The sequence below is a fragment of the Myotis nattereri genome (assembly GCF_964212035.1).
Source record: "Myotis nattereri genome assembly, chromosome: 1".
NCBI classification, from domain to species: domain Eukaryota; kingdom Metazoa; phylum Chordata; class Mammalia; order Chiroptera; family Vespertilionidae; genus Myotis; species Myotis nattereri.
This window is the reverse complement of record NC_138075.1, coordinates 29,327,704-29,343,245: the sequence shown is the minus strand read 5'-3', so window position 1 is coordinate 29,343,245 and position 15,542 is coordinate 29,327,704. Positions and strand designations below refer to the sequence as shown.

At 42.2% G+C, this 15,542-nt stretch overlaps 1 protein-coding gene across 1 annotated transcript in view; it reads left to right on the top strand.

The window, feature by feature from the left end:
* Positions 1-15,542, top strand: part of PALS1 (protein associated with LIN7 1, MAGUK p55 family member) — a 91,868-nt gene that overhangs the window by 51,260 nt on the left and 25,066 nt on the right. Inside the window, exons 5-9 of the mRNA XM_081088114.1 lie at positions 390-598; positions 7,046-7,123; positions 7,927-8,073; positions 9,245-9,406; positions 10,902-10,979. Coding sequence (XP_080944240.1) covers positions 390-598; positions 7,046-7,123; positions 7,927-8,073; positions 9,245-9,406; positions 10,902-10,979 — 674 coding nt within the window. The remainder of the gene's footprint in view (positions 1-389; positions 599-7,045; positions 7,124-7,926; positions 8,074-9,244; positions 9,407-10,901; positions 10,980-15,542) is intronic.

The following is a 15,542-nucleotide window of genomic DNA, read 5'->3' as shown; positions in this document are numbered from 1 at the left end:
TTTTTAAAGACTGGTGATTTGAAAAAACAAAATGTACTGTTAAATGAAAAAAGGAAATGTTGTAAGATGGTTAAATTAAAGGTTGTTTCTAGGTGATAGGACTATTGGTGATTTTTAATTAATTTTTCATTTCTGTATTCCTCCCCTCATTTATTTATGTAGTATGTATTAGTTTTATATTTAAAACACTTTCAAAAACTTTTATTCTAATCTGTTATATAATTTTCAAGAGTATTACTTAAAATCAGTGAAATGGCAGTGATTTGACTCTCAAATATATATGCAAGTTTTGTTCTTTTTGAAAATGCAAATTGTTATGGTTCAAGAAATTTTATCTTAAATGTTGAATTAAGACAGAAAATTAATTTTTCGATTCCTTTTCCTCCTAGAAGTGGAAGACTTATTTTCTTCACTTAAACATATCCAACATACTTTGGTAGATTCTCAGAGCCAGGAGGATATTTCACTACTTTTACAACTTGTACAAAATAAAGACTTCCAGAATGCATTTAAAATACACAACGCTGTCACAGTGCACATGAGCAAGGCCAGTCCTCCGTTTCCTCTTCTCTCTAACGCACAAGATCTTGCACAAGAGGTATGTATTTTAAAGATATCATTGACATATATATAACAAAGTAATTGTTAGTGATAATAAGGTAGTATTATTAGAAAATACTGGTGTGAATATAAGGCTTGTTTGAATTAATTACTACTGATCACATAAGAGTAATTTATTGTGTTAGGAAATATTTTCTAAGTACATTTTATCCTGGAAAATATATGTGCTTATTTCTGTTTTTATTGTTGTTAATTCTCACCCGAGGATATTTTCCATTAATTTTTTTAGAAAGAGTGGAATGGAGGAGGAGAGACAGAGAAACATTAATGTGAGAGGGACACGTCCACTGGTTGCTTCCCATACACACCCCTGACCAGGGCCAGGGATCAAGCCTGCAACAAAGGTATATGCCTTTGACTAGAATCAAACCCAGGACCCTTCTGTCTGTGGTCTGCCACTCTATTCACTGAGCAAGTCCAGCTAGGGCTATACTTATTTCAGAGTCAGAACTCTGTTTCACTAAAGAAGAGAGTTTGTTTTGTATACAAAATTATATATTCGCATGGTAAGAGAAGTATTTTTCTATGTTACTAAAGGGGAAAGTTTTTTAATGCTTTTTGTATAATTTTTTTTAAAATATATTTTTATTGATTTCAGAGAGGAAGGGAGAGGGAGAGAGATAGAAACATTGATGATGATAGAGAATCATGATTGGCTGCCTGCTGCATGCCTCCTGTTGGGGATCGAGCCCGCAACCCAGGCATGTGCCCTTGACTGGAATTGAACCCCAGACCCTTCAGTCCACAGGCAGATGCTCTATCCACTGAGCAAGACTGGCTAGGGCTTAGTATAGTTTTATTTTAAGCGTTACACATCATAAACTGAGGTAAATGAAAACCAATGAGATAAAAATTATATCTGATAAGCTGGTATTACAAATATTCTAGAGGCCCAGTACACAAAAATTTGTGCACTTGGGGGGTTCCTGAGCCCTCTTGCAGTCAAGGACCCCTCGGGGGATGTCCACCTGCTGGCCATCACGTGGACATTCTTAGCGCTGCCGAGGAGGCAGGAGAGACTCCCGCCACTGCTGCTGCATTCGTAGCCCTCAGCCCGGCTTGTGACTGAGCAGAGCTCCCGCTGTGGAAGCGCACTAACCAGGAGGGGGCAGCTCCTGTGTTGAGCATCTGCCCTCTGGTGGTCAGTGCGCATCATAACGACCGGTTGTTCCACTGTTAGGGTCCATTTGCATTTTACCCTTTTATTACATAGGACTAGAGGCCCATGAATTTGTGCACAGTTGGGGTCCGGCTGGCCTTGCCTCCAATCAGGGGTAGGGGGTGTTCAGGGATGGGGCCAGCTAGGAGGAGGGGCCACGGGCGGTTGGCCGGCCAGCCCCTCACCCTGGTCAAACTTCAGGTTGAGGGGACAATTTGCATATTAGCCTTTTATGATATAGGATAACTTCTAAGATGTGTTACTAGTAGATACAGTCTTGTGCTGCATAATGACATTTTAGTCAATAACAAACCACACATATGATAGTGGTTCCATAAGATTATAATAGAGTTGCAGCCATCCTAACACAACACGTTACTCACATGTTTGTGGTGATGCTGGTGTAAATAAACCTTCACTGCCCATCCTATAAAAGAATACCACTGTGTTATAGTTGCCTATAGTGTTTAGTACAGTAACATGCTGTACACATTTGTAGTCTACGAGCAATTGGCTATCCCATAGCCTAGATGTGTAGTAGGCTATACCATCTAGATTTGTGTGAGTACATTCTATGATGAAAGCATGATGAAATTGCCTAATGACTTACTTCTCAGAAGTTATCAAGTGGTGAGTGACTGTATTTTGAAGTTGTTCCTCTATAAAACCTATGTAGAAGTTTGAAAATAATTCAATTTTAATGTACAGTGAGAGGTCTAGTTTCCACTGCTTGTGTTCAGTGTTTAATATGTTCTGCAAACAGCTTTTAATTGAAGGTTTTACAAAGATATAAATAATCCATCTCCAATCTTGGTGGGGGGTGGACATTTTGACATAAAAACTAATAATTGTGGCCCAGCTGGTGTGGCTCAGTGGTTGAATGTCGACCTATGAACCAGGAGGTCATGGTTGGATTCCTGGTCAGGGCACATGCCTGGGTTGTATTCCTGGGTTGCAGGCTTGAACCCCAGTAAGGGGTGTGCAGTGATTCTCATCATTGATGTTTCTATCTCTCCCTCTTCCTTCCTTTCTCTGAAATCAATAAAATACAATTCAAATTAAAAAAAACACTAATAATTCTGGAAGCCCATCAAGTAAATTTATTTCATGGAATCCAGACACAAGACAGAAAAAGGAGTAGGGGAAAGGGTAGGACCTCCAGAGCTACAGACTTATAAAATAGGTTAGAAGGCACTTTGCATTATTGCAAATTACTTTTTTATGTGTAATAGAGATTTGGAAATAGAAGAGGAATGAAAGAGGCATTGACAATGAGAATATACATAGTATAATCTTTGGGGGAAAGTAATCCACAGAGCAAAGTTTGTACCTATAAATATTTATTATAAAAGAAAAATGGAAATAAATGAACTGAACATAACAGCTTAAGTGATTAAAGATTAAAAAATAAACTAAAGCAGAAGAAAGAAATTGAATTATTTCAGTGGAAAGAACAATAGATTGAACATTAGAAGCTGGTTTTTTGAAAATTACAAAAAAATGGAGAAACCTTTGATAAGTTAGATGAAAAAAAATATATCAGTAACATTAGGAATGAATAAAGGAGCATGAATACAGACACAGAAGATTAAAAACTATAGCATAATACAGTTTTCTTACTAAATGTAGAAGAGCTATCAGATGGGTGGTTTTCTAAAAAAACATAAATTGTCAAAAGTGATGTAAGAAAAGATAGCCAAAAAAAGTAGACCAGTAGCTATAGATAAAATTGAAAATCAGAAATCCACCCCCAAAAATGTCTACCAGGCCCGAATGGTTTTATGTACAAGGTCTATCAAAACATTCAGGAGCATATAATTCTAATGTTAAATAAATTTTTTTGACACATAAACATAGACTATTTTCCAATTCATTATATGTACTAGGATATAATGACCATAGATCAGAGGTCCTCAAACTTTTTAAACAGGGGGCCAGTTCACTGTCCCTCAGACATTCCACACATGCGCACTGTGGGCCCTGGGCGAGTTGGCTGCTAAGCAGGACAGGCAGCGGCGGCAAAAACACCCGGCAGGCTGGATAAATGTTTTCGGCGGGCTGCACGTGGCCCGCAGGCCGTAGTTTGAGGACCCCTGCCCTAGATAGTAATGACCTAGACAGTTTTATAAATCACTGTACATTGACCACACTCACCAAGTAGAGGCCAATCCAGTTTATGAATATTAATTACGAAACCTTAAAATATCAATAACTCATATATCAAAATACATTAAATAATACTTTATTATGTGCTTAGTTTATATGGATTATCTCCATCTTTTGAGAACCTTTAAATGGTAGCTGTCATTCTATAGATGAGGAAACAAAGACTAAAAATTCATCATAGTCAAATGGAGTTTACCCTAGGAATTTAAGAACTCCTTCACAGTGGGAATTTTTTAAATGTAATTTACTATAGTATGGTGATTGCTGCATTACTCTTACATAAATTGATCTTGTTAGTCTGTAACTCTTGAAAGTGTCATCTGTGATTTAAAATATAGTTGCATAAACATGATTAAAAACTATAAAATATCAAGATAACTTAGTTTTTCTTCCGCTGTGTAATTATTAATCTGTTTTATAGTATGTTAGGAGAAACAAGAAGAAAATAGTTCATTTGTATGCATAAATACCAAAATCCTATCTAGTGTTGTCTTTTTAAATAATGTTATTGTTAACCACTAGAGTCCCAGTACACAAAAATTTGTGCACTCAGGGGGGAGGGGGCGGGTCCCTCAGCCCGGCCTGTGCCCTCTCGCAGTCTGGGACCCCTCGGGAGATAACTCCCTGCTAGCTTAGGCCTGCTCCCGGGTGGCAGAGGGCAGGCCCAATCCCTAGGTGCAGCCCCTGGTCGGGTTCAGAGCAGGGCCGATTGGGGAGTTGGGGCGCCACCCCCTGTCATGGACACAGCAGGGCGGATCAGGAGGTTGTGATGCCACCCTCAGTCACGCTCAGGGTAGGGATGATTGGGGGGTTGGGGCACCGCCCCCTGTCACACTCAAGGCAGGGTCAATGGGGAGGTTGTGGCGCCACCCCCTGTCACGCACAGAGCAGGGCCAATCAGGGGGTTGGGGCGCTGCCCCCTGTCACACACAGAGCAGGGCCGATCAGGGGGTTGGGGAGCTCCCCCCTGTCACACACAGAGTAGGGCGGATCAGGGGGTTGGGGCGCCGCCCTCTATCACCCACAGAACAGGGCCGATCTGGGGGTTGGGGCACCGCCACTGTCACACTCAGGGCAGGGCCGATGGGGAGGTTATGGCTCTACCCCGTCACACACAGAGCAGGGCCCGTGGGGTGGGGGGGTTGGGGCGCCGCACCCTGTCACACACAGATCCGCAAGGTGATCAGGGGGTTGGGGAGCTCCCCCCTATCAGGCACAGAGCAGGGCCGATCAGGGGGTTGGGGCGCCTTCCCCTGTCACGAACAGAGCAGGGCCGATGGGGAGGTTATGTGCTGGGGTCCAACCCCAGCAGGTCCAGGGGTCCCCAAAGGTGTGGACGGAGTCGGCGAAGAAGGAATGACACGGAGACAGTGTTCAGTTGATCAGCAGCCTAGCCAGGATCTCCAGCCAGGATCTCCAGCCCAGTTCTGGTCTGGATCTTCAGAGAGGTTCTGCTTAGGATCTCCAGCCAGGTTCTGTGTCCATGTTCTCTTGCTAGGTTCTCCAGGTTCTCCAGCCAGGTTCTGTAGCCATGTTCCCTTGCTAGGTTTTCCAGTCAGGTTCTGTCCAGGTTCTCCAGCCAGGTTCAGTCACCAGGTTCTAGTCAGGTTCTCTTGCCATGTTCTATCCAGGTTCTGTAGCCAGGTTCTGTCTCTAGGTTCTTCAGCCAGGTTCTCTCGCTAGGTTCTGTCTCTAGGTTCTGTGGCCAGTTTCTGTCCAGGATCTTTTGCCATGTTCTCTCCAGCGAAGTTCTTCTGTCTCTAGGTTCTGTGTAGGTTCTGTGTGTAGGTTCTGTGTGTAGGTTCTGTCTTCTAAGTTCTGTCTTCTAAGTTCTGTGTTGTTACATCTGTATTTATACCAGTTGATTCCAATCCTATCAATCTCTATTCCAAAGGTTAGGGCGTTTCTTATCTCCATTCCAGGGAGTAAAGATTATGTAGCTTAAGCATGATTGTTCGTAGTTAAAGTGATTAATTACCCGCCTGGCACTTAGTTAAGAGGTTTTATTCCCTCCCTAACTTCAGGGGAAAATCCCTACCTAGGGAAACAACCTTTCTCAGAGACCTTGGTTAAAACACATAGTGCCAAGAAGGTGAGCAAACATATTAAGAACAGTATGCCATATATGCCAGGTCCCTGGTAACAGCAAGCATGGACCGGCTCCCGGCAGTTATGGCTCTACCCCATCACACACAGAGCAGGGCCCGTGGGGGTTGGGGAGGTTGGGGCGCCGCACCCTGTCACACACACAGCCGCAGGGCGATCAGGGGGTTTGGGCGCTGCCCCCTGCACGCTGATCCCGGTGCTGGGAGGCCTCTCGGCTCTGCTGATCCTGGTGCTGGGAGGCATATTACCCTTTTACTATATAGGGTAGAGGCCTGGTGCAAGGGTGGGTGCCGGCTGGTTTGCCCTGAAGGGTGTCCTGGATCAGGGTGGGGGTCCCCACTGGGGTGCCTGGCCAGTCTGGGTGAGGGGCTGAGGGCTGTTTTCAGGCTGGGGGTGAGTGAAGCTCCCAACCGCTCCTTTTTTTCTTTTTTCTTTTTTTATTCTGGGCCAGCTTTAGCTTTGAGGCTTGGCTCCAGCTCTTAGGCCTCCGCTGCTGAAAGTAGGTTTCTGGCCTTTGCTTACAATGTTGCGATCCTGCTGGCTGAAGCCCGGCGGACTAAAGCAGGTTTCTGGGGTTTTGTTTAGCTTCTATATTTGTTACATAGTTGCTTAGAGTTGCAGCTCAGAGGCCGGCAGCGGCAGTCGGGGAACATTGGTTTCCTCCATCACTGAAGCAAGCAAGCCTCATGTTAGTTTCAAGCTGCCTGGCTGCCGGCCACCATCTTGGCTGACAGTTAATTTGCATATTGCCCTGATTAGCCAATGGGAAGGGTAGCGGTCGTATGCTAATTACCATGTTTCTCTTTTATTAGATAGGATGATCAGATTGAAAACTGTGAGAAAAAATACTTCTTTTCTAATAACTCTTTTTAGGGCCTTTCTTATAAGTAATTTTTTACGACTTTAAATTGTATCTTTTTAAAAATACATGTATAGGTGCTGGTGATATTTTCTGTACCCTAGGAAGAATTCATCTTTCTTTTTGTTCCTTAGGTACAAATTGTTTTGAAGTCAATCCACCAGAAGGAAGGACAAGAATTAACTGCTTTGCTGAATGCTCCACATATTCAGGTAGAAAATGTACAGAGCATTATGTATATGTGGTTTTTCCAACTTCCAAGTCTCTCTGAATCAGTCCCTTAGGGCTAGAAGAGACTTCAAATATTATCGATAGGCTGTTTAGTTGTTTACAACTCCCACTATGAAATAATTATTGTTGGATTATATATTTTTATATTTAAAATTAACATTAGTTTTGAAACAACTTGTTATTTTTTTGAAAAAAATTCTTCCCTATTTTGTTTTTCCCCCTCCCATAAATTTAAATTATCTATGGTTTTGGGCCTTTGAATTGACTTTGTTTTTTTGCAGTATAATAAGCACTTCAGACTTTCAGAACCTATCCCAGAGTATGCCTGTTACACCTAACATATCTTTTTATTATTACTTTTGTTGTTGTTGTTAAACCTCACCCGAGGATATTTTTCCATTGATTTTCAGGGAGAGTGGAAGAGAGGGGGAAAGACAGAAACATCGATGTGAGAGAAACACATCGATTGGTTGCCTCCTGCAGGAGCCCTGACCAGGGCCCAGGCCGGGAAGCAGTCTGCAACCAAGTTATGTGCCCTTGATCAGAATCGAACCTGGGACCCTTTGGTCCACAGGCTTACGCTCTATCCACTGAGCCAAACCGACCAGGACCCTAACACATCTTTAATTGTTATTAGCTTGAAAGATACAGGGTTGCATTTGTACCTCATTGGAAGGTTTGGAAACAAATCTGAATATATCATTAATTATAGTATTTATTTTAAAGGTTTAATGACCAGAATACTATGGATTTTTTAATGCTATGGATTTTTTTTTTGAAACAGGCACTTTTACTGGCCCATGATAAGGTTGCTGAGCAGGAAATGCAGCTAGAGCCCATTACAGTTGAGAGAGTTTATGAAAGCGTTGGCCAGTACGGAGGAGAAACTGTAAAAATAGTTCGTATAGAAAAGGCTCGAGATATTCCATTGGTAAGTATTCCATGTATCTGATCTGAGATCCTTTCTACCCAGGGATCTTTTGTATAGCAGACAGTTAAAGATCCCTTTATGTTTCTGGTAGTTTTTCTCTTTTGAGATAAATTTGTTGACATTATTTTATGTTCTTTCTCATGCTCCTTTTTCAGAGAAAAATGTGTTCATCTTTCTCACCCTAATTTGATGAAAATAGTAGCTTGTGAAATAATTGTTGAGGAGCAAAGGGATAAGTAACCTGCTTTATTATTCTCCTAATTTAAAAAAAATCTGATCTTTTAATTCAATTAAAATCTGTTGACACGTAATTACTTATACATACTTCACATATACTTAGAAGTGTGTATTTATTAATGTTAATATTTGTTTTATAGTTTTTTCGGGTAAAACTTTTTTCAGTCTCTTCTTAGTCTGCTATTATTGCCTTAATTTTCTTTCCTTTATTTTCAAGAATTTTCTTGAATCCTGATCTCAAATTGTGTTTTGAATAGTGGGATACATAAATACAGACCGTATTTTATGGGCAGTTTATATAACTTAGTTTTTTTTCCCCACTAGAAAAAAAAAATTTGGGGAAAATTTAGGGTAAAAATCTTAAAACTCTGTCTACTTTGAAGCTTTTTTCTGTATTTTCTATTTCCATTTTTGAATGTGTATGTTTGTGTTCCTCATTTGTGTAATATTAATGTTTAATATATTTTAATGTGAATTGGATGTAGCTATAATATTTAACATTTGTATAGTCAACCAGAATAGTTTTCATTCCCCATCATATTTTAAATTTTAAAAAAGAACTTTTATAGATATGTCATGTTCTCGAATTACACCTAAATATAGTATAACCATTTTGAATAGCATCCAACATATAGAGAACAAGTCTTCAGGTGGTTTTTAAGCAAGTGCATTTTTCTGTTGTATGCTTCAAAAGCCTGCTTGATTTTTAAAATTTTAATGAATGCAATGTTTCTGCAGCAGAAAATGTAAGGAAAATGGTCACCTAAATAGTAACCCAATTATCTTGATTACTCTAGCTGTGTAAGTTAATTTCTTCCTCAAGATAACTGAAGGGTAGTATTATTGAATAGAGAAAAATAAGAATTAAAAAATGAAGAAATCTTTAACCAAAAAGTTGCATTTTTATTTTAAAATTGGATGTTGAATTTTTTAGGGTGCTACAGTTCGTAACGAAATGGATTCTGTCATCATTAGTCGGATAGTAAAAGGGGGTGCTGCAGAGAAAAGTGGTCTTTTACATGAAGGAGATGAAGTTCTGGAGATTAATGGCATTGAAATTCGGGGAAAAGATGTAAATGAGGTTTTTGACTTGTTGGTAAGTTGACACAGGTAGACGAATATTTGGTAGGTTCTTGAAAGTTGGATTTTTTGTTATTAGACTTCAGAATAAAACGTTTTAAAGTATTTTAAAAATAATTGCTAAGAGGACTAGATAATTTCTAGCCTAATTTTCACATGATATTTTTACAATATTTATTAGTAGAGTTTTATTTTGGCATTGGTACTACTGATATTTTCTTTATTTTGAGCTTTGTTAATATCAGGTATATTTTATTTACCTCTGAAGTCACTAATATATCTCATTAATTCATTCAACATATATTTATTTAAGTGCCTACTATGGGCCAGCTGCTAGAGAAACAGTAACAAAACAAAGCCCATGCCCTCATATTTATATTCATTTTGTTTATGATCTACACTTAATTGTTATTTTCTTAGTAATGTTAGGTAATAGCAGTGGTATACATCTACATTGTCTAATAGTTACATGTGCTAGCTATTTTGATTTAAATTAAGTAACAATTAAAATTGAGTTTCTCATTCCTAACAACTGTATTCTAGATAAGAACAGTATGTAGCTAATGGCTCTCATATTATGGTATAGATATAGAATATTTATATGATCATAAAAAGTTCTATTAGAGAGTGCTTGTATAATCAAGAAGCCGTTTATAAACAGCTTTTGAGAGCAATTTCTGATCACTGCATATATCCCCACAAATCAGATTTATATTCTTATTGACTTAACATCAATTGTTACAATAGAATCTCGCCTGTCTGCTGATGTCTGTTGACAAATCTAGAAAACATCCTTATGTCCTTATTTTCACTGAACCCCATTTATTGCTTTGGGAGAGCAAAGTGCAAGTGATCATTGTTTTTAGCCTTTGTTTTATTGGCTGCTATCTCTGGTTTGAGCACTGCTTCCTGCTATCTCAGGACCAGAAAGTATGATTATTGTTCTATTGTCTAAACTGGAGGTATCTGAACAATAGTTAGTGGTGTACTGGGAAATAATAGTGAACCTAGCAATAAGACTATAAAATTAAAAATAGAATGGATGACAGAGAGTATTTGGGAATATTTGGGAATGGGAAGTGAGAATATTTGTATCACTTTTCTTATCCTAGTCACAATTACTATTTCAATTTCTACTGTATTAAAACTTATGTATATCAGAGTAGGTAACCCAGAATTATTATAGCACTTTGGTATGTCCAGCCCTTCACTGGGGAATCTTCCTAAACTTACACTGAGTAGAAGATCAAAACCCAAGACTTAAACTCTAAATGCCTTTGCCCAGTGTGCCAGAATTACAGAATGCCTTATTACTGGCTAGCTCTACTATAGTGGAGTCTATGAAAGGCATAATTTGTGCTTCCTGACAAAATGGGATTCATCTTTACTGATTTTTTTTTAAGTCTCCTAGGGGTTCCAGAATAGTCCACTGTAGGGAATATTGATCATAAGATCATGAAATGATTTTCATAAGTATGGATTTTAAGAATTACCTAATCTCTCTATTACAGTCTGATATGCATGGTACTTTGACATTTGTTCTGATCCCCAGTCAACAGATCAAGCCTCCTCCTGCCAAGGAAACTGTAGTAAGTGATTTTTGTTGTTCATTATTTATTGTCTGATGGCTACTGTTTACTTTTTTCTAGATTAATAAAGTTTATTTTTTAGAGTAGTTTTAGGTTCATAGCAAAATGCAGCAAAAAGGTCAGTTTCACATACTTATCCACACATATGCATAATCTCCCCCACTAATATCATCCTGTACCAGAATGATACGTTTGTTACATCAATGATTTAATGGTTCCATTATTACTCAGACTTCCATTATTACTCAGAGTTCATCATTACACACACACACATATATAGATATATAAATAAATATAAAAGCCTAAGTGACCTGTCAACTGGTTGCTATGGCTGCACTGACCAGCAGGGGGCAGACGCTTATTACAGGAGCTGCCACCCCTCCCCCCCCCCCCCCCCACCCGTGGTCAGTGTACTCTCACTGCCAACCTCCAGAGGCCTTCCCCACCCCCTCCAGCCCTATCGGCCCCGATGTGGGGCCAGTCGGCCAACCTCCCAGGGTCTCTCCCCCTGGCCGGCCGGCCCCCCAATAGGCCTCCATCTCCAGCCAGGCCAAGAGACCCCACCTGTGCATAAATTCGTACACTGGGCCTCTAGTAGTTTATAATGATTCGCTTTGGGTGGTGTACATTCTGTGGGTTTTGACAAATGTGTAATTCCATGGATTCACTCACCATTGTATCGTATAGAAGTTTCCCTGACCTAAAAATCCTCTGCTCTGTCTATTTATCAATTCCTCTTTCCAACCATGGCAACCACTGGTCTCTATAGTTTTGCCTTTTCCAGAATGTCTTATAGTTGGAATGTCATATAGTTGGCCATTTCAGGTTGATATTTTCATTAGTGATAAACGTTAAAGTTTCCTTCATGTCTTCTTATAGCTTGACAGCTCATTTCTTTTTAGCACTGAATAATATTCTGTTGTCTAAGATATACAACAGTTTATCCATTCGCTAACTGAAAGACATCTTGGTTGCTTCCAAGTTTTTGGTCGTTATAAGTATCATTGCTATAAACATCCTTGTGCAGGTTTTTCTGTGGACATAAGTTTTCAGTTCATTAAAACTTACGCCCACACAAACACTTATGCCATAGGTATGATTGTTTTGGATATCAGAAGTGTTACCTTAAATATTTCTTGCACTCAAATTAAAACAAGGAAATTCACTAGATTTTATTTAGATAAATATGAAATATCAATATTTTAAATGAGTAAACTCATAAAATGTCTTTTAGAATTTTTGTGACTTGTAACATTGAACTTTGTCTTTTTCTGTTATTTTAGGTGGGTTCATTTAACTTAAATATATCAGTGTAGGGGGAAGAAGTGCTTGTACACTTGTATTTTAGAATAAGCATTGTTTAACATTTACTCAGCTAGCTATATTAAAAGACAGACTTTCTTACTGTGTGATCCAACAGTTCCATTTCTCGGTATATATCCATGAGAATTGAAAACATATATCTAACACAAACTTGTACTTGAGTGATCACAGTAGCATTATTTATAACTAGAAGCCCGGTGCACAAGATTCATGCACTGGGGCGTTGAGAGAGTCCCTCAGCCCAGCCTGCGCCCTCTCGCAGTCCGGGAGCCATTGGGGGATGTCTGACTGACGGCTTAGGCTCACTACTCGGGGCAGTCGGACATCCTTAGCATTGCCGCAGAGGCGGGAGAGGCTCTCGCCACTGCCGCTGTGCTTGCCGGCCTTGAGCCTGGCTTCTGGCTGAGGGGCACTCCCCCTGTGGGAGTGTACTGACCACCAGGGGTAACTCCTGCGTTGAGCAGGATAGGGCTGAAACCAGCTCTCCAACATTCCCTGAGGGGTCCCGGATTGCAGGAGGACGCAGGCCAGGCTGAGGGACCCCACCAGTGCATGATCGGGGCTAGGGAGGGACGCAGGAGGTTGGCCAGCCAGGGAGGGACCGCAGGAGGGGGCTGGACCCCAGCAGCAAGCGAATCTACCAGTTGGAGCCTCTGCCCCTTGGGGGTCAGTGCACATCATAGCAACTGGTCGACTGCTCCCTGGTGGTCAGTGCACATCATAGCCAGCAGTTGAGAGGTCTTAGCATATCATTAGCATTATTACACTTTGATTGGTTGAACGGACGACTGGACACTTAGCATATTAGGCTTTTATTATTATACTAGAGGCCCGGTGCACAAAAATTTGTGCACTTGGGGGAGGGGTGTCCCTCAGCCCAGCCTGTGCCCTCTTGCAGTCTGGGACCCCTCAGGGGATGACCACCTGCTGGCTTAGGCCCCCTCCCCAGGGGATTGGGCCTAAGATGGCAATCAGACATCCCTCTGGCAACCCGGCAGCCCTCGGGGGAGGTCCACTTGCCAGTGGGGAGCAGGCCTAAACTGCAGTCGGACATCCTTAGCGCTGCTGAGGAGGGAGGAGAGGCTCCCACCACCACCTCTGTACTGGCAGCCATCAGCCTGGCTTGTGGCTGAGCAGAGCTCCTCCCATGTGAGAGCGTCCTGACCACCAGAGGGCAGCTCCTGCATTGAGTGTCTGCCCCCTGGTGGTCAGTGTGTGTCATAGTGACCAGTCATTCCCAGTCCTTCTGCTGTTAGGGTCAGTTTGCATATTACCCTTTTACTATATAGGATAGAGGCCTGGTGCACAGGTGGGGGCCAGCTGGTTTGCCCTGAAGGGTGTCCCGGATCAGGGTGGGGGTCCCGCTTGGGTACCTGGCCAGCCTGGATGAGGGGATGATGGGATGTTTGCAGCTGGTCACACCCCCTTCAGGGTGGGGTTCCCCACTGGGATGCCTCGCCAGTCTGGGTGAGGGGCTGAGGGCCGTTTTCAGGCTGGCGGGTGACTGAAGAAGCTCTCAACCTCTCCTTTTTTTTTTTTTTTTTATTCTGGGATTTAATTACCTTCTATGGCTATCACTGGAGCTGAGAGCCGGCTTTAGCCCTGAGGCTCTGCTCCAGCTCTGAGACCTCGGTTGCTGAAAGCAGGTATCTGGGCTTTGTTTAGCTTCTATAATTGAGACACTGTTGCAACTCCATCTCTGAGGCCCAGCTGGCTGAAAGCAGATTTCTGGGGATTGTCTAGCTTCTATAATTGCAACATAGTTGCTTAGAGTGCAGCTCAGAGCTGGGCGGCGGCAGGCGGGGAACCTTGGCTTCCTCCATCACTGGAGCGAGCAAGCCTCCTGTTCACTTCAGCTGCCTGGCTGCCGGCCGCCATCTTGGTTGGCAGTTAATTTGCATATCACCCTGAGTAGCCAATGGGAAATGTGTCAGAGATATGGTTAATTACCATATTTGTCTATTATTAGATAGGCTAGAATAGACAGGTAGTAGAAACAACCCAAATGTCTGCCAGCTAATGAATGGAAAATGAAATGTGGGATATTATTTGGCAATTAAAAGGAATAAAATATGCTTCAACATGGATTAACCTTGATAAAATTATGGTGAGGAAATGATGCTGGTCACAAAAGCCATGTGTTGGTTCATTTATATGAATTGTCCAGAAAGGTAAATCCACAGAGACAGAAAGTAGATTAATAGCTTCTTAGGTGTAGGCGTGGTGAGTTAGGAGGGAATGGGAAGTATTCTTAATCTATATGGTGTTTCTTTGGGGGCTGATAAAAATGTTCTAAAAGGTTTGGTGGTTGCCCTTACTGGTTTGGCTCAGTGGATAGAGCGTCGGCCTGCGGACTCAAGGGTCCCAGGTTCGATTCGGGTCAAGGGCATGTACCTTGGTTGCAGGCACATCCCCAGTGGGGAGTGTGCAGAAGGCAGCTGATCGGTGTTTCTCTCTCATCTATGTTTCTAACTCTCTATCCCTCTCCCTTCCTCTCTGTAAAAAATCAATAAAATCTACACTAATAAAAGAGAAACATGGTAATTGGCGTACGACTGCTACCCTTCCCATTGGCTAATCAGCGAGATATGCAAATTAACTGACAGCCAAGATGGCGACCGGCAGCCAGGCAGCTTAAACTGTACATGAGGCTTGCTTGCTTCAGTGACGACGGACTCCAACATTCCCCGCCTGCTGCTGCAGGCCTCTGAGTGGGCAGTTTGAAACATAGTAACATATAGAAGCTAAAAAAAACTCCAGAAACCTGCTTTCAGCGAGGGATCTCAGAGCTGGAGTTGATACAGAGTTTAGATTGTAGAACACAAACAAGTCTGGGCCCGAGGGTTTCCGCTTTCCCAGCAGCAGAGGCTGCAGAGCTGGAGCCACAGCTAAAGCTGGCCCAGAATAAAATAATAAAAAAAGGAGCAGTTGGGAGCTTCAGTCACCTGACAGCCTGAAAACAGCCCTCAGCCCCTCACCCAGGCTGGCCAGGCACCCAAGTGGGGACCCCCACCCTGATCCAGGACACCCTTCAGGGCAAACCAGCCGGCCCCCACCCATGCACCAGGCCTCTACCCTATATAGTAAAAGGGTAATATGCCTCCCAGCACCGGGATCAGTGGAGCCGCGAGGCCTCCCGGCACTGGGATCAGCGTGACAAGGGGCATCGGCCAAACCCCCTGATCGGTCCTGCTCTGTGTGTGACAGGGTAGAGCCATAACCTCCCCATCGGCCCTGCCC